Below are 27,016 nucleotides of genomic sequence, written 5' to 3' on the forward strand. Positions count from 1 at the left end.
ATGATCATGCCCCAACATTCACTACACTCAACAACACGCATACGATTCCTTTCCGTGCTCTAAAAACCTTAAATTAAACCACTAGGGCAAAGCTCCAATAGCTTCTAAATATCAATTAGTGGAACCTAAAATGTTTAGTTATTTAACTTTTCATTCTTTGAGACGTAAACGTTGGATATCTGATAATATCTCGTAAAAAAGAAAAGATTTGCCGGCTGCACAGGTAATCTTCCCCCCTTCCCTTCCTCCCCACCCCCATCAGCCCTCAGTTTGTTTTCAGCATTCAAGAGTCTCTCATGGTTTGCCTCCCTCTCTCTCCCATGGAGGAAGGCACTCGTGGAGATGAGCACTGGGTGTTATATGGAAACCAACTTGACAATAAACTATTTAAAAAATTTAAAAAATAATTTACAAATAATAAAATCTAGTGGGATGAGCATTGGGTGTTATATGGAAACCAACTTGACAATAAACTGTTTTAGAAAAATAAAATAAAATCTTAGAGTTTCATCTCTCTGCTTACATTCAAAAACAAACAAGCAAACACACACATTTAAAAAATTAAAAAGAAAACAAAGAAAGTCTAAGGACTTTTAAACAGCTGCACACAAATGTTTCCCATCTGCCAAGGCTCTTTGTAGGACTGTTTTAAAGTTCTTAGATGCATATGTGGTAATGGGCTAAAGCTTATTTTTAAAGTTGAAAGATTTAAACACCTCCTGTACTTTTCTCACACAAGCAACTGAATGTGCCCTGCCTGTCCACGGGGCACTCCTGCCCTCCCCCTCTGTCTGGGGAAGGCTGAGAACAGCACCTCCAGTCCCCCTTTTTCCTGTCTGAAGTGCCAGTCTCTGTGAGGGAGAAGAGACTCTCCAGGCCCCAGCAGCACTAGGCTGCACAGAGGAGGGAGACGACTCCAGGAACCTGGACTAGCTGAGGCAACCAAGAAGAAAGCCTCAGAGGAGTTGAGAGTAGAGGTGACCCCTCTTCCTAGCCCCCAATGGCTCTGCTTTACTTCACAACATCTGGGCCTCATCTTTCCCTGTCTCAAGGACTCACTGTTTCCTGGCCAAACTACCTCCCCCACACCACTAACAGCCCTAAAACCCCACGATAAGGGGACTGGGACAAAGGGACGCCAGTTCCAGGACTGAACTGGAGACAGATATATCCGTGATGACCAAAGCCAGGCCTTTGTTTTGTAGAACTGCTCCAGGAAACATGATGGTCTTATACTTCCTAGTTTAGGATGGTATAACAGGTCGATGCTTTAGATGCATTTTAGCTTATATTTCCTATTGTAGGACTAGCCAGGACCTTAAGCACCCCACATAACACTGCTTATATTTTTAAAAATGCATATCAAACAACTAATTTAGAAAAAAACTTAGGCTAGAACTCAGTTTGCCTCTATTATAGTTCTTATAAAACTCTAGATAGGTAGAAAAAATAGTCTTTACTTAATCAAAAGTTAAAAACAAGATCTTGCTCCCTCAGGGTGGAGACTTATCAGTTTATAAAGCAGTATTACCGATATTGGGGATTTCGTGCCCAGACTCCAGTTCCAACTGAGGCTCCAACAATGACCATCAACTTCCACAGCCATATTGGAGCAAAAACAGCCCAGTAACTCCACTGAATGATGCCATCCAGACGAAGGGCCAGCAGCACAGAGAACAGCAGGAGACAGGCATAGATGAGGAATTTACTAGGAGAAAAGTAAAATGATTAAAGAGGACTCATTTTTATAAATATATGATACCGAAAGGGAGAGTAAGAACAGTATTTTTGACCACGTGTAGAGTCACTAATTCAACAATCGTTTATTGAAAGGTTCTATTAAGTAGACATATTGTGTGTTAGGGGTAAGGGACACATAAAGAAGACTAAAATAAGTTCCCTGCTTTCCAGGGCTTCCTGGTAGGAGGGAGTCTACACAGAAACACATAATTATATGGGGCACCTGGGGGCTCAGTGGGTTAAGCGTCCGACTTCGGCTCAGGTCATGATCTCGTGATTCATCAGTTCGAGCCCCATGTCAGGCTCTGTGGTGACAGCTCAGAGCCTGAAGCCTGCTTTGGACTCTGTTTCTCCCTCTCTCTGCCCCTTCTTTGATGGCACTCTGCCTCTTTCTCTCTCTCAAATAAAAGTATTTAAAAATTTTTAAAAACGAAACACATGATTTTATGTGTGCTGGAACAGTGCTAGGGTAGAGAGTCATGGAAACCCAGAAGAGGAAATATGGATTCTGTATGGGGATACTAGGAAGCTGAGAAGCTTCCAGAAGATATGTGGAAAGCTGCCAGGCAAGAAATGTTATGAAATGAGGAAGCATTTCAAGCAGAAGGAACTAGATGTACCAAGACATGGAGACTGAAAAAGGCTGACACGTTTAGGATATGTTCAAGTTTTGTCACTAATTATTTGATTGTATTTTTAAAAAGGCATGGCATTTTTAAGCTTCCATGTTCAGATACAGTAACATTTTAGTACATGTATTATAATTTCTGTAACCGAATAGATCTCTCTCTCTCTCTCTCTCTCTCACACACACACACACACACACACACACACACACTTCACATAAAAGGGACTTCCTGAAGGCATGTCCTTAAAATATTAATTAGAAATTACATTGTTGAAGTCTTCTAGTTCTAGCTTTGATGAAGTAAGAGGAATGGGGTTTTTCTTCCAACCTTAAATAATAGACTGGACAAAATATATGAAACAACAGTTTTCAGATACTGGACAACAGACAACTAAGGACTGTGATGACAGGGAGGGAGGGAGGAAGGGAGGGAGGAAGGAAGGAAAGAAGGAAGGAAGGAAGAAAATAATGCTGAGAACAAACTGAAGGTTGATGGGGGTAGGAGAGAGGGGAAGGGGGGTGATGGGCATGGAGGAGGGCACCTGTTGGGATGAGCACTGGGTGTTATATGTAAACCAATTTGACAATAAAGTATTTAAGTAGATAAATAAATAAATAAATAAATAAATAAAAGAAAATAAAATGAACTTATTAATGCTCCAGCTTATTGCTAGAGGCAGTTCCCAGTATTCAGCAAGAGGTAGTTAAAACCCAACACTATTGACAATTACATTAAATGTAAATGGTCTACCAGTGAAAAGATAAAGATTGTCAGATTTTATTAAATAGCAGGAGGACTATATGCTATCTATAAGAAACCAACTTCATCAATCGATAAAATCACAGATTAAAACTAAAAGGACAGAGAAAAGTTATACCAAGCAAATACCGCCCAAAAGAAAGCTGCAGCAGTGGTGTATTAGTATCTGTTTTAGTCTTCTATTGTTGCTATAATACATTATCACAAACTTAGCAGGTTAAAACAATACAAATTTATTATCTCACAGTTGTGTATGTCAGAAGTCCAGAAAGGCTTGGTTGCTTTCACTGCTCAGATGTTCATAAGGCTGAAATCAACATGTCAGTTGGCTGGGCTCTTATCAAGTGATTCTGGGAAGAATCTGCTTCCAAGTTCATTCAGGTTGCTCCAAATTTGGTTTCTTGTGGTTGTAGAACGGAGATCCCAGTTTCTTCACTGACTGTCAGCTTGGGGCTGCCCTTCAGATCCTAGAGGTCTCTCTCTGATCCCTGCCCATAAGCCTTTACATCTCAAAGAAAGCAACAGCATAGTGAATCTTTCTCATGTTTAGAATTCTTCTGACCTCCCCTTCTGCCATACTGCTCCTGCTTCCAGAGAAAGTTCTCTGCTTAAGAGCTCATGTGATTAGATTGGGTCCACCTGGACAATCCAGGATACTATTCCTGTCATCAAGTCCATAACTTTAGTAGGCAGATTTTTTTAAATTTTTTTAAATTTTATTTCTGAGAGAGGGAGAGGGAGAGAGACAGTTTGAGCAGGGGAGGGTCAGAGAGAGAGGGAGACACAGAATCTGAAGCAGGCTCCAGGCTCTGAGCTGGCTGTCAGCACAGAGCCCAACACGGGGCTCGAACCCACAAACTGTGAGATCATGACCTGAGCCAAAGTCGGACGCTTAACTATTCTAAAGATGTTCCCCAAGATTCCTGTCCTCTGGTTATTCAGTCAAACACTAATCAGGTACTACCATGCAAAGACTTTGTAGATGGAATTACTAATCAGGTGACCTTAAAATAGGGAGATTATCCTAGATTATCCAGGTGAGCCCAGTGTGATCATAATATTAATCCTTAAAAGCAGAAAAATGGAGGCATAAGGGTGAGTCAGAGAGAGGTAGCAGAAAAGGGGAGACAAGGCAGAAGGGGAAGTCAGAAAGATTCTACACACGAGAAGAACTCAACCTGCCTTTGCTGGCTTTGAAGATGGAGGAAGGGAGCCACGAGCCAAGAAATGCAGGCAGATTCGAGAAGTTGAAAATGACTCCTGCTGATAGCCAGCAAGAAAAATGGGAGTCCTCAGCCATATAAATGCAAGGAACTAAATTCTGACAACAACCCAAAATGAATCTGGAAGCAGATTAATCCCCAGAGCACCAGAAAGGAATGTGGCCCTGCCAGCACCTTGATTTTGGCCTTGTGAGACTCTAAGCAGAAAATCCAACTTAGCCCTGCTGTACCTGTACTTATGACCCACAGAAATGTGAGATAATGAGTTCTGTGTGGTTTTAAGAAGTGTCTTAAACTTCTTAGTTTAAGAAGTGTGGCGATTTGTCGTGGAAATAACAGAAACTAATACTGTCACCTTAGATACTGCTGCAACGTCCCCCTTACCATGTAACATAACAGTCACAGGTTCCAGGGTTTAGGGCCTGTATATCTTTGGGGAGCTACTCTGCCTGCCAAAATATAAGACAAGGTATATTTTTGAACAAGGAATATTACCAAGGACAAATAGGGACAGTTCTTAATGATAAAGAGGTCAATTTGTCAAAGAAGATCTAACAACTGTAAATATTTATGTACCTAATAACAAAGCTTTAAAATACGTGTAGAAAACAATAAAGAAAAAATAGAAAAATCCACAATTATTATTGGAAATTAACACTTATCTCTCAATAACTGATAGAACACATAGAAATTACTAAGTTTACACAAGATTGCAATAATGCTATCAACAAACATGACTTAAATGATACTGATAAAGCATCCCTCCCACAACAGCAGAATACAAATCCCTTTCTAACACACATGGAATATTCACCAAGATGGGCTGAAATGTGGGTCATAAAACAAGACTCAACAAATTTAAAAGGATCAAAATTATACAAAGTAAATCTCTAGAGGCTCCTGGGTAGCTCAGTTGGTTAAGCGTCCAACAATTAGTTTCAGCTCAAGTTATGATCTCATGGTTCATGAGTTCAAACCTTGCATTGGGTTCTGTGCTGACAGTGTGGAGCCTACTTGGGATTCTCTCTCTCCTCTCTCTGCCCTTCCCCTGTTAGCCCTCTTTCTCTCTCTCAAAATAAATAAACTTAAAATTTTTTTTAAAAATGAAAAACAAAGTAACTCACTATACACAATGAAATTAAACTAAAAATCAACAACAGAAAGATACCTTGAAAATTCTCAAAATGATTGCAAATTAAACACAGTTCTAAATAATCTATAGGTAAAATAAAAAACCACAAGGAGAATTTGAAAAATTCTGTAATAAATGAAAAGTGGAAACACAACTTACTAAAATCTGTGAGATACGGCTAAAGTAGTACTTAAGGGGAATTTATAGCATCTAATGCTTTCGTTAGATAAGATATAAAGTCAATGCTCTAAGGTGCACCTTATGAAACTAGGAAGAGAAGGAAAATTTTAAAGTAAGCAGAAGGAAGGAAATGATAAATATGAGTGCAGAAAAATCAATGAAACTAAATCCTGGTTCTTTGAAAAGATCAAGAAAAAGAGCAAACCTATAGTCAGAGTAATCAGAAAAAAACAGTGGGCAAAAATCACCAATACCAGAAATGAAAGCAGGGACATTACTACAAATCCTACAAACATTACGGGGATTAGAAGGGGATATTATGAACATCTTTATGCAAGTAAATTTCTTGAGACATTATCAAAGTTCACACCAGAAGAAATATCACATCCCAATAACTATTGAATAAACTAAAACTGTAGTTAAAATTCTTCTCACAAAGAAAACGTCAGGCTCTGAAAAAAAATCTATCAAATACATAAAGAAATAATACCAATTTTTCACAAATTCTTACAGAGAAAGATGGGAGAAGGATATTTCCTAATGTATTTTATGAGGCTAGCATTACCCTGATACCAACACTGACCAAGAAAGAAAACTATAAACCAATATCCTTTATGAACATAGATGCAAAATCCTTAAAATTTTATCAAATTGAATCCAGCGCTATACAAAAAGGATATTACAGTATGGCCAAGTGTGGTTTAGTCAGGATTGAAAACTTGGCTTAACGTTTGAAACCAATTAATGTAATTCATTGCATGAATAGAATTTAAAAAAAAGTAAAAACATGATTATCTCAATAGTTCCAGAAAAAGCACTTGGCATAAATTAGGAAGAGAAGGATATCTATGAAAATAATGTTTAATTGTGCAAGACTAAATACTTTCCCCTAAGATTAGAAACAAGGCAAGTATGTCCACTTCAATACATCTATTCAACCTTGTACTGGAGGTCCCTGCCATAACCGTAATTCATGAAAAAGAACTAAAGGGGTAAAGAGTTGAAAGGAAGGAGTACATCTAATATTTGCAGACAACATAACTATCTATGTAAAAAATCCTAGCTACTTACCAAAAACAAAACAAAACACTTCCAAATCAAATAAGTGAATTTACCAAGGTTGCAGGATACCAAGTAATTTATACAAAAAAATATTACTACATTTCTTTATGCCAGCAATGAAAAAGTGGATCCTGAGATTTTTTTTTAACCTATCATTTACGACAATTTTCCTATAAATCTAAAACTATTCTAAAATTAAAAGTTCATGAAAAAAACTGCCATTTACAAACATCATCAAAATATGAAATACTGAAATAAATATAACAAAATATGTGCAAGACTTGTATGCTGAAACCTACCAAACACTACCAAGAAAAATTAAAGATCTAAATAAGTGGAGAGAGAGATCATGCTTATAGATTAGAAAATTCAATATTGTTAAGATTTGCACACACTGTGTATTAATTTCCTATGGTTGTTATAACAAAAGACCACCAACTCAGTGGCTTAAAACAACACACATTTATTCTCTTATAGTTGTGGATAGAGGCCAGAGGTCCAAAATGGGTTTCATTGGGTTAAAACTAAGGTGTCACTGGGCCCACTCCCTCTGGAGACTAAGGAATAATCCATTCCTTGCCTTTCCCTGTTTCTATAACTGTAGTCCTTTCACTCCTTAGGCCCCTTCCTCCATCATTAAAACCAGCAGTGTAGCATCTTCAAATCTTTTTCTCTGCTCACATCACACTGCCTTCTTGTATTAATATAATATATGTCCTTCTACCTACCTCTTATATGGAAACCCATGGCTGCATTTAGGACTCAACTGAGATAATCCAGGATACTCTCCCCATCTCAAGATCTTTAACTTAATCACATCTTATAGGACATAAGCTAATATTCACCTTTTGTCTTAGAAGGTAATATTCACAGGTTCCATGGATTAGGAAAGTGGTTATCTTTGGCAATCATTAATTAGCTCACCATGCTCATCAAATTATTCTAAAGATTCAACACAATCTCAATGAAAATCCCTCTATATAAACTGATACACTGATTCTAGAAGTTAAGTGAAAACGAAAGGACTAACAATGGTGAGAAAGAACAAAGTTGAAGAACCTATACTATGTGCTTTTAAGGCTTATTGTAAAACTACAATAATCAAGACAATGTGGTATTAGCATCAGAAGAGACACAGAGAACAGAAGAGAATACAGAAACAGACTCATACATATATGGTCAGTTAATTTTTGACAAAGCTGCTAAGGCAATTCAATGGAGCAAGGACGGTGTTCCAACAAATAGGCTGAAACAACTGGAAAGACGAGGAAAATGCACCTAGACTCTTACCCTCACAGCATATACAAGCATTTATGTGAAATGGATCACAGACCTCCATGTAATAGCCAAAACTATAAAACATCTAGAAAACACAGGAGGAAAAACTATTTGCCACCTAGGGTTAGGAAAAGATTTCTTAGATGGAATACAAAACAAGACTTCTTCCAAATTAAAAACTCTTAATCTCCAAAAGAGACAATTAAAGGGGCGCCTGATTGGCTCAGTTGATTAAGCGTCCAACTTCAGCTCAGGTCATGATCTCATGGTTCGTGGGTTCAAGCCCCGTGTTGGGCTTTGGCCTGACAGCTCAGAGTCTAGAGCCTGCTTCAGATTCTGTGTCTCCCTCTCTCTCTCTCTGCCCTTCCACGGTGTGCTCTGTTTCTCTCAAAAATAAAATAAACATTTAAAAAAATTTTAAAGGACAACTTAAAAAATGAAAACCCAAGCCTCAACCTGGGAGAACATATTCCAAAAACCTGTATCGGACAAAGTACCTGAATCCAGTATATATAAAGAACTTTTATAACTAAAAAATGAGAAAACAATCTGATTAAAAATGGCAAAAAAAAAAATAAGGACAGACACTCCATCAGAGAAGTTATACAAAAGGCAAATACATGAAAAGATATTCAATATTTTCAGACACTAAAGAAATACAATATCAATGCAATACAACAAGATAAAACTATACACTCCCCACAATGGCTAAAATTAAAACCACCAACTTTGACAACTGTTGCAAAGGATGTAGAACAACTGAGACCCTCAAATATTGCGTGCTGGTGGGAATGCAAAACAGCACAGCCACTTTAGAAAACATTTGGGAAGTTTCTTATAAAGTTAAGTACACACTTACTCTATGGCCCGGCAATTCCATGCCTAGGTATTTACTCAAGAAAAAGAAAAGCATATGTCAACACAAAGACTTGTATTCAAGTGCTCAAAGCAGCTTTATTTATAATAGCCACTAGCACCAACCCAAATGTCCATCAACTGGTGAATGGTTAAACCAACTGTGGTATATCTGTTCACTGGAATACTAATCAGCAGTAAAAGGGAATGAAGTAGGGATGCATGCAACAATGTGCCTAAGCCTCAAATGTACTCTGCTAAGTAAAATAACTCAAACTGAAAACACAACATACCGCATGACTCCATTTAGTTGATGTTCTAGAAAAGGCAAAAGTATAGATACAGAAAATATATCAGTCTGGTGACCAGTGATTGTGTTGGCGGGGAAATCTGACTAAAAAGGGACATGAGGGAATTTTTTGCAGTGATGGAACTGTTCTAAATCTTTGGGTTATCCATATATCTACAAATATATGGATTTATTAAAATGCACAAAACTGCACTAAAAAAGGGGAAATTTTTGATGGGGGTGGGGGGAGGGAAAGGGGGGTGATGGGCATGGAGGAGGGTACGTGTGGGGATGAGCACTGGGTGTTATATGGAAACCAACTTGACGATAAACTATTCTAAAAAAATAATAAAAAATAAAATAAAAAAGGACATTTTACTGCATGTAAAATATACTTTAGTAAACCCAGCATATCTATTGATCTATCTGCGCATGCAAAACAACATCAATAGCTGATATTTACTAGATGTTTATGACATATCAATACTGCGCTGCTTTTCATGCATTATCTCGCTTAAGCCTCATAGCACCTCTGAGAAGGAGGAGCTTTCACTACTCCCATTTTACAAATAAGGAACTAAGGCTTAGATATAAAACAACTTGTCTAAGCAGCTCGCAACTCACAGGGCTATGATTCAAACTAAGATCTATTTGATATTTGACACCAGAATCCTTTTAATACTGACATCACACCAATAATTCAACATTCTTGGAAAGCATCTGGATAGATACACACTGAGAATGAACAATGATCTCCAGTGGAGAGGATTAAGGGCAGCCTTTACATTCTTGTTTATGATTACTGACTTTTCTTCAAGGTACATTTACTGCACCTGCATTATGAAAAGCAACATAAGAAACTTCAATTGGATAAAAAGGGGGAGGCTGTAAGGAGATGGGACCTATAAAACTCAACTCAGAAGCAAACCTCCAAGAATGTAAACTATAGTGGGAGGGCCATCAGATTTGGGAAGGTTGCTAACTAGAGTATGTATACAGCCTTTTTGTGTCACAGTATTCTTGTCTATAAAATCAGTAATACGTGCCTCATAAGGTGGTCGTGAATACAACAAATGAATCCGAAAGGCACTTGGTGTAAAGCACTATATTCGTGGCTCTCAAAATCATTTTAATTTAAAAAATTAACATTTATTCATTTCTGAGAGACAGAGACAAAGTGCAAGCGGGGGAGGGGCATAGACAGAGAGGGAGACACAGGATCTGAAGCGGGCTCCAGGCTCTGAGCTGTTAGCACAGAGCCCGACGCGGGGCTCAAACTCAGGAACCATCACCTGAGCCAAAGTCAGATGCTTAACCAACCGAGCCACCCAGGTGCCCCTCTCAAATTGTTTGTATCAGGATTCCTTTACTTTCTTAAAAATTACTGAGGAACCCAATGAGCTTTGTTTCTATCCATTATACCTACTGTTATTTATTTATTGTATCAGATTTTGAAACTGTTATTTTTGAAATACTTATTAATTTAAAAATCACAATAAACTCATTATATATTAACGTAAGTAACATAATTTTAATGAAAAAAACCCTGTTTTCCAAAATTTGTACATTTTTGAAAATGTTATAAATGTCTGGCTTCATAAAAGACACCTAGATTTTCATATCCACATCTGCATTCATTGTTACAATATTCTGCTTGGGCTCAAGCATATGAAGAAAATCTGGCCTCACAGAGATTTGTAGTTAGAAAAGAATGGAGTGTTTTAACAGCTCTTTCAGATAATGGCGGATATTCTTTGACAGGATACCAAAAGTCAACTAGTGGTAGTTTCCTGAAGGTTAACTGTGACATGGACTCTGAAACCCTGTCAGTGAACTTCCTGTAGTCTGCTACATTAAAATCCACTGGACTCTCTTGTACTTCCGAATGTTTTATCCCTGCAAAATTATAATACCATGTAGGCTGATTGAAAAACAGTCGTTCACTGAGTAATAAGGATCTTTCAAATGTTGACACATTTCACTATAACAAGGCAAGAAATCACATTAGTTATTGTCACAAGCCATTTCGTCAGAAATATGTAGGTACCGGGAAGCTGTCAAGTTCATGGAGGTCGATAAAACTTTTTAAAAATTATGATTTTCCCTTGAAAGCTCAAATTTTACTATTTGCAAAAATACTATCAGTTGTTTTCCTTGTTGAAAACATTGAAGGCATTCCAACATTTTTTTTTACATTTTAACTTAGATTTGTGTTTATTGTGTTATCAGTGCTATTTCCAAGTTACAGGTTCACTTGCATTTTCAAGAAAAGTGACAAATGCTCTAATACAAATAGCCATAATCTTGTGTGTTAGCTGTCCTTCCAGGTAAAAATGGTGTTCCAAGACAAAAGGCAGCTTGCAGCCCAGGCACACAAGTGCTGTTCCTTGAGTCAAGCACTGTATTTCAGCATACAGCAAATGGCCTTTTTGCATTCTTCCTATTTTGTCGCACAGAATATTAAAATGGATGTGTACTCAAGGGTCACTAGTGAGACTGGTATTTCTGTACGCTTTATTAAGGACATCCTTATGTGACGCTGGCTGTTTGAACTGCAAGCATACTGCAGTGAAGACTCCAATGACTACTAATACAGCTTTATGGCACCAGCTTGATTTATGCTCAGGTGCCAGGAGTCTTCCCACCACTGCTTTTGTAACATCAGTGCAAATGTCAACCCAGAGAGAGCCAAAGAACATCTTAGTATTATGAAAACAGTTGTGACCTCACAGACCCCTAAAAAAGTTCTCAAGGACCCCCTCCCAAGGTGTCTATGAAAAATGGTTTGATAACTGCTGCACTAAATACATGTTAGTTATGATCAATGCTCGAAACCAAAGGATGCTTTTCCAAGCTGCCACAAAGACAAGAGAGCTGCCACTGAAAGATGCCAAGGCAAGAATGACCTCACCACTAGACTCTGGAGAAGGAAAGGGCCTGAAGGGGACTCATGAGCTCACAGAAACGGAGTGATCACCACAAAGAAAGAGACCAGGAGAGGCAACTTTTTCCCTCTAAAGCACAGGAGGATAGGGCAAAACCTAGAAAACCAGAACCAATTTGTCAGCCAAAGCTTGTGGCTATACCTACCATTACCAGAACAATGGACTTGAAAACAGAATATTTTAATTTTCTTATTTATTTATTTTTACAATCTTATTCCATTTATTTAAACTGAAGAAAAAGAAAAAAACTTTACCAATTTCTCCCAACCTCCCCCCTGCCTCCTACAAGGACCACTTGGTTCTCTGTATCTATAAGCATGGTATTTTTCTTTGTCAGATGGTTTAGAGTCCACATATAAGAGAGATAATGCAGTATGTCTTTCTCTGTCTGACTTATTTCATTTAACATAATGTCTCAAGCTCCACCCATGTTATCACAAATGGCAAGATTTCATGTTTTCTGGCCGAATAATATTCCATTGTGTCTGCATACCACATCTGTTTCATCCACCAATAGACACTTAGGTTGTTTCCATATCTTGGCTATTGTAGATAATGCTGCAGTGAACTCAGGGCTGTATATATCTTTTCAAATTAAAAGGTTCTGGGGGTGATGGCATGGGGAAGGGCACTTGTTGGGATGAGCACTGAGTGTTATATGGAAAACAATTTGACAATAAACTATTTAAGAGAAAAAAAGGCTTCTACACAACAACACTAAAAATCAATAAAGTGAAAAGGCAACTTACTGCATGGGAGAAAATAATTACAAATCACATACCTGACAATGGGGCTAATATCCAAAATATATAAAGAACTCCACTCAATACCAAACAAAAACAACCTCCCAAACAATCTGTTTAAAAATTGAGCAGAAGTTCTGTATATTTCCCAAAAATATACATGTGGCCAACATGTACACGAGAAGATGCTCAGCATCACTAATAATCAGGGAAATGCAAGTAAAAACCATGAGATAACAATGAGTAACACCTCACACCTGCTAGAATTGCTATTATCAAAAAGACAAGAAATAACAAGTTTTGGTGAGGATGTGGAGAAAACAGAACCCTCTTGCACTGTTGGTGGATGCAGCCACGTGGAAAACAGGGTTTTCCTCAAAAAATTAAAAATAGAAATACCATATGATCCAGCAATTCCACCACTGCCTATTTATTTATCCAAAGAAAACAAAAACTAATTTGAACGGAATATTTTTCAAAAAAATAAGTGAATTTGAACATTAACAAACATGAGGATAATGATAAACACAGGATTCATAAGTAAATTAAATAATATGTAGAGGTAAAATTTTTCTAAAGGAGTTTCAAACTACAAACAAAAAATACTACATGGCAATGAGAAAACATGAAATCTGGCCATTTGTAGCAACATGGATGGAACTAGAGGGTGTTATGCTGAGCAAAATAAGTCAGGCAGAGAAGGACAGATACCATATGTTTGCACATATAGGTGGATTAGGAGGAACTTAACGGAGGACGAAGCGGGAGAAGCAGGGGGAAAATATTCAGGGAGAGGGAGGGAGGCAAACCACGAAAGACTCTTGAATGCTAAGAACAAACTGAGGGCTGGGGGGGAGGGGAAGGGGGGTGATGGGCATGGAGGAGGGCACTGGTTGGGATGAGCACTGGGTGTTATATGGAAACCAACTTGACAATAAACTATAAAAAAAATTTAAAAATATAAGGTTGGTTGAGAGTAAACTCTCTAAGCTAAATTCATGAATTTCCCTAAAGGAGAGGGATTTTTTATTTAATTGAAGAAAATAGTAAAAATAATGAATACAGAAGTACCAAAATGTTTAAAATGTTGGGAAAGTAATTTTTTATAACTTTTGATGTAATTTAAAAGGAAATTAAGAGTTCTGGGTCTCTTACATGAAAAATGAAAATTAGAAACAAGATAACCCTGCAAGTGGACAAATAATAATACAAAAATATAATTCCTAATTCAAATACTGGGGATGCAAAAATACAAATAGGAAGAAATATTCTTGTATTACTCTTCTATGTTGTCATGCAAAGTTACTACCAACCTAGTGGCTTAAAATGCATAAATTTATTATCTTCACTGTTCCTGACATCAAAAGTCTGAAGTGGTTCCCACCGGGTTAAAATCAAGGAGTCACCAGAGCTGTGATCCTTCTGGAGGAAGGATTGCCTTACCAGCTTCTGGAGGCTGTTGTGTAGCCCCTTGGCTCATGGCCCCTTGCTCCGGTTTCAAAGCCAGCAGTGGAGAGCCCAGTCCTCCTTACTCACTTACTTACTCACTCTGACCCCCTCTTCCGCTTCTTTCTTCCACATTTAAGACCTGTGATTATGGGCCTAGTCAGAGAATCCAGAATAATCTCCTTATTTTCAGGTCAGTTGATAAGTAACCTCAATCCCATCTGCTACATTAATTCCTCTTTTCCATATGATGGAATATATTCCCATGTTCCTAGAATTAGGATGTAGGCATACTTGGGGGATCATTATTCTGCTTACCACAGACCTAAAATAAGAAAGTTCATTTACTGGATTAAAAAATAAAATCTAAATCTGTTGCATTCAAGAGTCACATTTGCAACCAATATCAAAAGTCAAACCAACTACAAGAAAGGAGATGATAAAGGTTTTAACATGTCTGGATAAGGACAAGAGAAGCAGTTTACTAGTATCGTAATTTGGTAGATTTCAAAGATAAAGTATTAAAATACAAAAATGACTAATAATGAAAATGTAAACAATGAGAACCTAGCAACATGGCCATAGAGTATGGCAATAATCTGACAATTTTTCTTTTAAGAATATACAGAGATATTTTCACTGTCGGCTTCTACACTGCTACTGCTAAATCATCACTGATAGAGAAAATTCCTAAGGAAACTAGAAACTATGGAAATGAACACTAGAGTAGATAAAATTAGCACAGTTCTATACAAAGAATCAAGTAGCAAGACAAAAATAATGCTTTCTTTACATACATAGATTTTTTTTCGGAGAGGGAGAAAAAGATCACAGTGCACTGACACACATTAAATCTAATTTAAAATGTAAACTGCTTGAGTGCCTTCAATGTATTGAATGTATAAAAATGAGAAAGTGAAGGTGCCTGGGTGGCCCAGTCAGTTACGTGTCCATATCCAGCTCAGGTCATGACTTCAGGGTTTGTGAGTTCCAGCCCCACATCAGGTTCATTGCTGTCAGCACAGAGCCAGCTTTGGATCCTCTGTCCCCCTCTCTCTCCCCCCCTCCCCTGCTTGCACACTCTCAAAAATAAATACATTTTTTAATTAAAAAAAAAAGAAAAAAAATGAGAAAGGAAGTCTCTGTCCTCAAGTTGTTCAAGGCTAATGGGAACAGAGGGAGGTGATCTACAAGTAACTACATATCATCATAAACTGGTACATGGAAAATTGATTTTCCTGGGAGAGTTGGGAAGGGAGGTAGGATTTGGGCAGTAGGATGGGGACAGGGAATTCCAGACAAAGGGATAATATTCTTTAAAGTATGAAACAGTTTTCTGTATCCCAGGAGACTGGAACACCCAGAATAAATTCTGTAAGTCTTGGGCAGTGGGGTATGGAGACAGGAAAAAAGGTACCAGAGGATATCAGGGGGAAAAAATAGGCTAGGGTAAGAAGGTAGTGGGATTTGAATATTAAGGTAAAGTTCGTGGAATTTATTAATAGGCAATGGGGAACCACTGGAGATTTTCTGAGCAAAAGAAAGGTATAGATGGCATAGAAAAATATGTAAATTATATTGCAACTGGCAGAGACTAGAGGCAGCAGTTCTACACAATTCATAATAAACTGACAACAATGGACTGAACACTGCCTAACCATATGGATCTTTTTCAATGCTCACTTGTTGAGCAGTGCAGCAGAGCTGAAGAGATTATTTGTGCAACTTTATCTGAACCTTCACTTCTTCATGAGCAGAATGCAGATAATACTACCTCTACCAGCCAGTGCTGAGATCAGAATTAAGTTAACTTGTCAGAAAGCACCTATTGCAGGGCTTGGTGCCAAGCAGGTAACACTCAATAAATGTTAGTTTCTTTCCTTAAATAATGACTAAATCCAGGATGAAACAGAACGGTACTGGAGAATATTCAAATACTGCCAAAGCACAATGGAAACATCAAAACACCCAGACTGTTGCCAAAGCAAAACTTGGAGAAAACGTATCCACTGCAAAAGGGGAACTAAAGCAAAAAAGAAAAGAAAGAAAAAAGAGACAAAGGGAAAACTAGAAATTTAGGGGTGATAAAAAACCCCAAGGGAACCAAAATATGGAAATAATAAAACTGAAAGTGGTAATATAGATACCAAAGTGGAATTAATTGACAAGTAACACCAACAGCTGGTTCTTTGAAAAAATGAACACCTACAAAGTTGATTGAATAAGTTAATGCACTCAAATTTTTGAAGATGTAATTGATACATTTGTAATTGGGGGAAGAAGGAATAGTCCATCACCTATACCAATACATTTGAGAGCCAAATAAAAAAGATGACTGCATATCAAATAGGAAATTTTAAGCCTGACTGGCAATAAGAGAACATGATGCAGTAATAACATAGTGACAAGAAAATTTATTAAAAAAAAAGTTGGGGCCCCTGGATGGCTCAGTAGATTAAGCATCAGACTCTTGATTTCGGCTCAGGCTGTGATCTCACAGTCGTGGGATCTATCCCTGTATCAGACTCTGCTGACAGCACAGACCCTGCATGGGATTCTCTCTCTCCCTCTCCTTCCTCTCTGCCTCCCTCTCTCTCTCTCAAAATAAATAAACATTAAAAAAAAGTCAAAAAGCCTAAACTACTTTGAATCACTTTTCAAGAAATGTTTAGACCAGAGTCCAAGTATAAAAATACATTTTGCTTAATTCTCCACAAACCAGCAAATGGAGGTTCCACTGGATATTGTGGCATCAATCACTATTTCCTAAATTTCACTTTTGCAATTACACATTTAAAATGAGTGTATTCCACTGTATGAATCTGTAATGCTAGTACATGATCACAGAGTAGTATCACGTGGGTCTAACTACAAAGCTAGTGTCATCTCTGAAATGTATACGGAGCTTCCTGCTGGAGGCTCAAATTCCCTCTCTCCGCTTTGCAAGAGAAGGGAAGGGGACGAGAGGGAGGAGGGAGAACACACCTAGTGAAGAGAGGAATATGGGTATAAAAGTTCTAACATCCGTTTTCTGCAAATCAAAAGAATGCAACTGGACTCGTGTTAGACCCATCAGTCTTCTCCAGTTAAATGCAGTAGGTGCACATGCAAACACACACATGCACGAGCACACACACAAACACATGCTCTTGCATGACACATCCCTGTGGTTGCCTCTTGTCTACAACTTCAGAGAATGGCTCCAACTGACAAACTACTAACTGACACGCTCCCAAACTGTTAAAGGGACTGTATTTCTGACATTAAGCAGAACCTTAGTGACAAAATTTAAATTCTTTTAGTGGTGATTTTAACTGGCTTTATTAAGATGACAAATGTTCAAGATCATCTAACCAATAGATATAAGAAAGCAGAAAAGCCCAATAAAAACAAATCACTCTTTTTTAAATTTTTATTTATTTATTTATTTTAAATAATTTATTGTCAAGTTGGTTTCCATATAACACCCAGTGCTCATCCCCACTCTTAAGGAGGACTAGAAAGGGGCCAGGCTGGAAGTTTATCAGCTGTGCAATCGTCAGGGGGTTACTCTCTCCCTAAGCCCGTCTCCTCCTGAGGTTGCTCACATATTATTTCACTAATATTAGGGGATGTGAAAGCCCTGTGTAAACAATCAATTTTATCTATTTTTTTCTGCTACTCATATTATAAAAAAGAAAAGTTGTAACAATCTCTCACTTCACAATCCTTTTTCTCACTATTAGGCTATAGCTGACAAAGTATGAATCATTAGTTATAAAGAGCCTATCTTAAGTTCAACTCAAGGCTTTCATCTTAAATTCGAGTATAGGTACAACCTGTGATCAGGCAAGGCAATTAGAAACCCCAAGCTCAATATGGGGAATCTTAACTCCTGGAGTCCTAAGAAACCATCTAAAACTCCTCCAATCTACTGACTCTCCCCTACAACAGCAGAGTCTCCAATGGTACATGTCTATTTGTACTCAACATCCGCTCATTCAGCACATTTATTTAATGCCTCAACATCCTGGACTTCAAAGAGCTCACAGCCAAGAAAAACATGTATGTAATTATCAAGTAATGGGAATGATATTTTTAAAACCAGAAATTATGCATTCAAATGAGACTTGTCTCCTTTACACAGTCTCCCTGGGAGGCAAAAAGCTAATTCTACTTCATTGCTCAAACCACCTTTGGAGCTTTCCTCCTGGAATCGCCTTGAGAGCCTGTAGTCTGTTCTTCTGAATATCCTAAATGGTGCCAAGTCTTCACTGAGAGTGAATCTGATTTTTGGAAATGGCCAAAAGTCAGTCAGAGCCAAGTTTAGTGACTAAAATGTATGATCAAACTAGGTGGCACTATTTTGGTTCAAAAATGATACATGACTATAAAGCAATGAGATGCATTTCCTTATATGATTTGTAATCTGACTCCAAAGGAAATTTCAGATGAGTAACAATGTGTATGAGCAGTGAAATAGGGTGTGTGTGTGCACGCGTGCGTGCGTGCGTGTGTGTGTGTGTGTGTGTGTGTGTGTATTTCTTTCCTAAGGAACTTCTTGGCGGGATAGCACTCATTTGGATGTGTAAGCTCAGATAAAAGGTTTATTTTGTTTAATCACAACACATAAAGAGAAGGCTCCTTAGGATATTGGACCCATTGTGGCATGGTGGACTGTCACTAAATTAAAGAGGTAGCATGGCATGCAGGAAGGAGCACAGGCTTCAGAAGGAGATTGACTCACATTAGAATCCTGCTTTGGCTCCTTGCTGCCTGTACAGCCTCAGGAAAATCACAAGTTCTCTAAGACTCTGCAAAGCAACGCTGATAATCTAACTTGCAGGGTTGTTGCACAGATGGGAGATAATGACCCCCCACTGTGCCTAACATATGGTAGGGGCCCCATAAGTCACACCTATTATTAAGAAACTCAGTATAATCAAGAGGTTTTTCTTACTCTAGGTGGCTTGAGATGACAGAACGAAAGATAAACTGACATTTGAGTGGTGGGTGAGTAGTTCATTAACATTACCAGCATACGCTCACTACCAATGGATCTGGAGCCTGCTTTAAAAAAAAAAAAAAAACACAGTAGGGGCACCTGGGTGGCTTAGTCGGTTAAGCATCCGACTTTCGCTTAGGTCATGATCTCGCGGTTCGTGGGTTCGAGCCCCACGTCGGGCTCTGTGATGACTGCCGGCTCAGAGCCTGGAGCCTATTTCAGAGTCTGTGTCTCCCTCTCTCTCTGACCCTCCCCTGCTCACACTGTCTGTCTCTCTCTCCTAGAAATAAATAAAAATATTAAAAAAACCCACAGTAATATGTAAATACTATTTGCAATAGTTAATAACACTGCATGTACTATTTTTAAATCCTATGACATTTGCAACCTGAAGCGCTCCTACCACACTGACTTTTCACAACTTTCTGAGCATACCAGGCGCTCTTATGAACTCTTTGCATCCTCTGTCCCTCCTAATTTGCCTTTCCTGCCCTCTGGTCTGACAAAACCGTACAATTACATCCTTCAAGACTGAGCTGTGGAATCTTCACTTCCCACTCTGACAGAATTGGTGGCTCTGCCCCTTGTGCTTCCACGGCATTTGGTTCCTGTCTCTGGAATGCCTCTTCCTGTGTTAAGTTTTAATTTCTCTTCCCATTTCTGCTTCTCCTGCCAGGCTTGAGCATGGAGAAGAATTACATCTCGTTCATTTTTGTACTTAGAGCATATAGCACATCTCTTGGCACACAGCAGGAACTCAGGAGATGTTTGATGAACAAATGCTTTAAAGAGAAATATTTTACAAATGATTGGTAAAGGCCAGGTAGCTGCTTTTTGTTAACAATTACCAGAAATCACATCCATTTTTCCTAAATTCAGAGAGACAAGATAGCTTACATAGACCACAGAATAGCTTTAGAAGTTGCAGCATATGGGGGGCATAGGAGCACATGTACCCCAATGTTCACAGCAGCACTCTCCACAATAGCTAAAACATGGAAAAAGCCTAAGTGTCCATCAACAGATGAATGGATCAAGAAGATGTGGTTTATCTATACCATGGAATACTACAAGGCAATGAGAAACAATGAAATCTGGCCATGTGTAGCAACATGGATGGACCTTGAGGGTGTTATGCTGAGCGAAATAAGTCAGGCAGAGAAGGACAAATATATGTTTGCACGTATAGGAGGATTAGGAGGAACTTGACGGAGGAACAAGGGGGAGAAGAAGGGCGGAAATGGTGGGGGAAAGGGAGAGAGGCAAACCATGAGAGACTCTTGAATGCTGACAAAAACTGAGGACTGATGGATGTGGGGGGGAGGGGGGGAAGGGCATGGAGGAGGACACTTGTGGGGATGAGCACTGAGTGTTATGTGGAAACTAATTTGACAATAAACTATTTGAAAAAAAAAAAAAAAGAAGTTGTAGCATATGGAACTTTCTAAACGCTACCAGCCTCCTCAGTACTCCATGATCACGTGACAGAACCCCCGGAGCAGCATCCCTCAGCCTTCGCACCAGTCCAGCACACCTGCAGGACACACTGCATTGTCAGGAGCTTGCTATGGAGCTAGACTCAGAGGGTCTAGCAGGGTTCTCACAGCCTTCCAGCATTGTCTGGATACCAGGGCCAAACGGTCTTCTTCCAAGCCAGCAGCTCCAAAAAGTTCAAGTTAGCAGAAAATCCCAAGGCTCTGTGGTGTGGGCAGGGTGCTGGCTCAATACCACCTATTCCCAGATCCCCACCTCACATAGGCACCTCAGAATCAGTCTGCAAATTCTGTATACTGCTAATAGCTGCCTCTTCAATGAATAAGGCTCCCTCGCTGCTAAGTTAGGAAGTCTCAGGCATTCAGGGAAGGACTTGGTAGGTTCGGTGTGTCTATTTCAGCAAGTCTTAACCTGTGTAACGAAAAAGTGGTTCATGATCAACCAGTTCTGGGCCATATGGAAACAGGCAGAGGGTCAGCTGGCAGCCCTGTGCATCACAGTGCTGACACTTGTGAATCATTCTCTGCTACTGCAGTTTCCCAGAGCCTTGGCGATATAGCGGTGGGTTCAGACTCACCAAGATCAAAAGACTGGAAAGGAAACCTGGAGCCATGGCCCATGTCTTGGGACCCACAAAACCATGACAGGGACTATTTTTGTGACACACATAATCCCAAAGGCAACCACATTCTGCCTTAGCATCACCATCTTTCCTGTCTCTCCAATGGAATGGCTGCATTCTGAGGGAGGGAAGAGGTTGAGAAGAAAGAGAACCAGGTCATAGACCACCAGGAAAGCACTGATTGGAAGAATCCATTTCAAATTTCTCCTATAGGCTCTAGAGAGTAATTTATCCATTCATTCATCCATACATTCATTCCACAAATATTTATTGAGGCAGGTACTATTCTAGGTATGAGTATACCATAATGAAAGAATTATGGCCCTGGTCCCATGGAACTTATAGTTTAGTAGGGGAGACAGGCATTAATCAAATAAGCACACAAATATAAGGGTACAAGTGCTATGATGGAAGAGTTCAGCATGCTACAAGGATTGTATAAACAGGCATTGGCAGACTTAGGGAAGTAAGAAAAGCTTCCCTCAGCAAGTAACAAGTGAGCTGAGACCTCAGGGATAAGTAAGAGTTAACTTGGTGAGGAGAAAAGAGGCAAACATTTCCAGCAAAGAGAACAGTATGTGCCAAGGTCCTGGGGTAGGAGGGAGGTGTTGAACTGGCTCTGAGTTAGAGGCAGAGAGAAAGGCAGAAGCACCAAGGTTAGAGGCCTTGGCACAAGGTATCTTCCTGTCTATACTCCTTGGTTTGTACTTCAGCTGTCTAGAAGGCCCTTCTCAGCATGGAACAAGACTAAAGAACAATGTAAAAAACTAGGTGTGCTCACGAGACATGAGATGTCACCAGCTAAAAAATTAGACTTGCCAATATTACCTGGCCACTCAGTTTGCAATCACCACTGTGAGGTAACACTGCTCACTCCCACTGAATCAACACTGCATCAGGAAAATGGCACCCTATGAAGGGTCTTTAAACTTAGAGATGCATTTTAATCCTAGTAGAATAAAAGTGTTGATAAATATGTTGATGATTACTCTAAATCCGTTTAGATACAATATTTCATTGTGATTTTCATATAACAATTTTTTAGCCAGGGTGGGGGAGAAGCTACAGGAAAAAAACGGTTAAGGATTTCTCTGTGCAGCACTGTTGTGCTTTGGCAACTCAGTTGACCGGTTAGAACACTCGAGGCAGTTCTAGGGTTCTGAATTATCTGTCACCCTGAAAAATAGTCCTAGAACTTTCTATTTGTAAAACACTTTGCAATCAATCATTAATTTAGCCTCCCATCCTGCTGAGATTATACTTAATTCTACAGATAAAACAGACAAATAAGTGAGTGGCCCAAAGATACAAAACAATTCGATTTAACTTATCTTTCTTATCACTCTTGCCAAACAATGTAGACACACAAAGCCTCTCCAACTCCAAGGCTGACACTATGCTGTGGACCAATCCTAACCCCTAAGAGAGGCAGTAAAAGGAGTCCCAGTCACTTCTCCCTTACCTATTCTCAACAAGCTCCTCTACGCAGAGGAGGCCTCCAAGGCTGACAATGACAATGACTGCACTGTGATTGGAACATTGGCACTCCAGACTAGAAATATGAACTCCAGTAGTGCCCAAAGAATAAGCACCTAGGAAGTCACGATGGCCTACTGTAGCTTAAAGCGTTACTATCCCTAGGGAGACTACACTCCCAACACTCTCAATCTCTTTCCCAAGACTTACTTCCCTTCATCCCCCACAAGCAGCCCAGGAAGTGGCCTCCACTGGGCTCCTGCAGTACAATACTGCACAGTGTTGTCAATCATATATTTACATGCCCCTTCTCCATCCCTAAGCTGGGACCTCCCAGCATCTGAAGGACCTAGAATACAAAAGGTTGATTGAGGGCACAGCTTCCCACCAGCAAATAAGGGAAACAGGTACTCCCTTCACAGACTAGTGGACTTAAGAGACCAGTTAGGTCAACTCCTTATTTGTCAGAATAGCAGAGAATACGTAACCCGGTTACATGGGGCCTGGTCCTCGATCCAGGTCTTCTGGCTCAGTTTAGTTCCACAAACATTTTATAAGGGCCTGCTAAGTTTCAGACCCGGTTGAGAGGTGCTAGGGATAGTGAGAAGGGCAGGAGAAGGGTCTCTGCTTCAGAGAGCTAAAGGCCCGGGGGAGGAAACAGAGTTAAAGAACACTTGGACAACTGCAAGGGCAGGCACTTGATTCCTTAGTCAGTGTTCTCTCTACACTGTCCAGGGGATATTCCCCAGCTAGGAAACAGGACGGTAATACCTACTTGCTGCAAATAAACTTACAGTGAAGACCGATGAGAAACCGCATATGGAAAATCGTCAGGTTCACCCTCAGAGGCATTATGTAAGGTATTGCCATACCCTGACACAGACTCCGAGGATTCAACGTCGTTTCAGATATCACTCGACAAAGCAGCAAACAAGCGAGGGATGGGCATATATCCAAGGAAAATCTCAAGGGCTCAGAGGAATTGGAGGAAACAGCTGGCGGGGGAGGGGGGGGTGAGGGTTAGGGGTGTTGGGTCAAGTGAAACGGCCCCGGCACGGGGAACCGAGGCCAGGCAACGGGGTGAGAGAAGAGGGGGTGAGAGGGGGCGTTGGGCCAGCAGCTAGGTTGGGCTGGCCGAAAGGGACGCGCCCGGCGGGGGCCGGGGCCAGGGACTCGAGGCACCGGGCGCGGGAGCGGGAAGCACTGCCCAGAGAGCGGCTAGCACCGCGGGAAGCTGCCCAGCCGCCGCCGCAGCCTCACGCCCGCCGCCCCTCCCCGGCGGAGCCTCACCTCGGGTTGAAGTCCTGGAAGAGGCCCCTCAGGTTCATGGCGGAGAACTTTGCCGCGGCGGCCTCCTCCTCCCCCCTCCCCCCGCGCCGCGGAGGCTGTGCGTTACAGCGGGTTCATGGTGCCGGCGCGAGCCGCGTCCCCGCCGCCGCCACCGCCGCCGCCGCCGCCGCCCTCAGAAACCTGAACCGCCGACCCCCGCCCCTCCTTCCGGGCTTCCGTACGATGGCGGCGCATGCGCCCGAGCCCCGCCCCGTCGACCGGGGAAGCGCTGCGAGCCGCATGCGACGTCGCTCTCCCGGCTGGCCGCGCCCCGAGGCCGTGGCACTAGGTGCCCGTGCGACGGTCCCAGGAGACGGCGGGGGACATGGAGACGGACAGGGGAGCCAGGGGGAGGTGACTGAGAGCTGAGCCGAGCAGAGAACTCTATCCGGTGCAGGCCTGCGGGAAAGGAGCGTGCCACCCAGGAGTCCCGTGAGGAGGTCTTCACAGACACCTGTCACCTCTGCCCACGCTGCCTTCTGGAGATTTCCCCTGAGCCTCGGTGGGGGGGGGGGGTTAGTGAGCATGGGTGACACGATGCATGTTGGCGATCTCAGCCCAGGCTTCACCTGTTAGATCTCCCATGTCTGTGTCTCAACTTCCCTCCCAAGGCCCAGGCCCACATATGGACACGTGCTGGTGGTGCTAAACTTGGGCTACCTGTCATCTTTCCTCCCAAATGCCTTCCCCTCCTGGGTTTCCCTCTCTCTCCATTGGCAGCAGACCTATTCACGGAGCACGCCAAACTGGAAAGCTGGTAGTCATCCTCCCGTTTGCCAACCTAGTCCAGAGACTTGGCCCTTGCCAAGACTTTGTGGTCACTTCACACTTGGCCTCTCCCTCCACTGGAGGCCATCCTGTTCATAACTGCCAGGTTCATCTTCCTCCGGCAAGTTAATATCTTTACGCCTCAATTTTTCTCCTCTGCAAAATGGAGATGATAAAACTGACTCCCTAAACTCGAATGAGATAGCATCCATAACAGTGTGCTTGGTTCACACCAGGTGCTCAGAGAATACTGTTGCTCTCTGGCTCTCTTTCCGATGCCTACCTCCTCAAAAAGGCTATTACTTTTGGAATTGGAGAGCTAGACAAGTTCACAGCAGGTGACCTAATCTACCTTCTTCGCTTCCAGCTGATTTAAGACTTTTCCATGAGCACAGCAATACCTTAGACATTAGTCTAGTATCATTAGGGATAATAGTTGTACTTTGTTACAATAGCAAAGTTTCATGAATGGCAATTATATATGGGTTAGCCCTGGGGGCAACTTGAGAAGTTCACAATTGCTATGATAGTCATGCCTTACCATGATGTATCACCTTTCTTCTGAGAAACTGAAAACATTTCACAAGTGGTAATTAGGCTTCCCATACCCACTGGAGAATGGATATTATTATATGAGCTGGTTTTAAGGATGAGTAATCTGAATCAGGTTTGTCAACTACTGAAGCACCAGAACTCCATCCCAGAGTTTTTGGTCCAGCTCCCTTGTCTGTCCTCTGGGTAGAGTCCAGTGTCTACCCCTGAGGAGGTTCTCAATAAACACTTGAATACAGGAAAGAACATTGAGGCATAGAGAGGCTTGTGTAATGTGCCCTGAGCTACTCGTTTAGTAGAGGTGTAGGAGCAAAGAGGCAACCTGGGGTCCTGGCAAAACTGCAGCCCCCACTCTGCAAAAAAAAGAGGCACTTGCCAGTGGGCAGATTGGCCAGCACCATCTTAATTACTGGTGACCTCTCCACAAACAGGAATTAAGACTGAGATTGTTTGGGGGGCACCTGGGTGTCTCAGTCGGTTAAGCGTCCAACTTCGGCTCAGGTCATGATCTCGTGGTTCGTGAGTTCGAGCCCTACGTCGGGCTCTGTGCTGATAGCCAGCTCAGAGCCTGGAGCCTGTTTCAGATTCTGTGTCTCTCTCTGTCTCTGACCTGCCTCTGCTCATGCTGTCTCTCTCTCTCTCTCTCAGAAATAAATATAACATTTAAGAAATTTTAAAAAAAAGACTGAGATTGTTTGTCAGTTAAGACACTTGAACAACAGATACTGTTGCCCTTTCAAAAAATTCACAGATAGAGACCAGGCAGGCTGCTCTGAGTCCAGAGCTTTGAGGGAAGATATTACTTTGGTGAGTTCCCATGCAGTCCCAGAGCTGAACCCCTACTCTTCAGGCTCATGGTCCCCCAGATGGGACCAGGTTGTGAGGGCTGTTCACCCCAAGGAACAGAACACTAATACACAAACCAATTGTCCATGTAATCTTTTGCTCTGACAAACCAAATTGCTGAGGGGAGCTTGTAAGCCTGTCTGTGGGAACATAAGGGAAGAATCAGACTATCTCAAAGCCTCGATGACCAATCTTCACAAAGTGGATATGTCTGAAATGCCTCAGCTTCACTGGAGGCCCAGCCCTGTACTCTGCTGGTGCTCTCATGGAAATAAAAATCAGAATATCCAGGTGTCCCTCTTGTCCTCTCTCCAGCAAGTGCAAAGCCTCTGCTGCCAATCTACTTCCCGCCTCAGACCCCTCCATCAATGTCCCACCCTGAGCAGAGGCCCGTAGCTTCATTGGCCTGTGTGCACAGACCCACAAGTGACCCAGACATTGAAAAAGACTCTGAGTCATACACAGGATGACACCCTCATCATCTCCCCTAGTAGACTTTGACTTGCCACCAAATTTCAGAGCCATCTTACTACAGACTCTCCAAATTGCTTATACAAAGGCATAAAATGGCTCAGGGTCGAAAAAGCATGACCCCAAATAAACCAGAAAGCACATCCATGTGGCTTTGGAGTGGATACATGTTACAGTGTCCCAGAAGCATCAT

General features: G+C 41.0%; 1 protein-coding gene across 1 annotated transcript in view; it reads right to left on the bottom strand.

Moving 5' to 3' along the window:
- The window catches only part of TMEM185A (transmembrane protein 185A), a 39,515-nt gene extending 15,232 nt beyond the window's left edge, over window positions 1-24,283 (bottom strand). The window contains exons 1-2 of the mRNA XM_039225461.1: window positions 24,148-24,283; window positions 1,532-1,708 (exon numbers count right to left, since the gene is read on the bottom strand). Of these exons, the coding sequence (XP_039081392.1) occupies window positions 1,532-1,708; window positions 24,148-24,185 (215 nt within the window). The 5' untranslated portion in view covers window positions 24,186-24,283. The remainder of the gene's footprint in view (window positions 1-1,531; window positions 1,709-24,147) is intronic.
- Between the last annotated feature and the right edge of the window lie 2,733 nt (window positions 24,284-27,016).

This window comes from Hyaena hyaena, unplaced genomic scaffold, assembly GCF_003009895.1.
Source record: "Hyaena hyaena isolate Hyena2069 unplaced genomic scaffold, ASM300989v1 scaffold_2187, whole genome shotgun sequence".
NCBI lineage: Eukaryota > Metazoa > Chordata > Mammalia > Carnivora > Hyaenidae > Hyaena > Hyaena hyaena.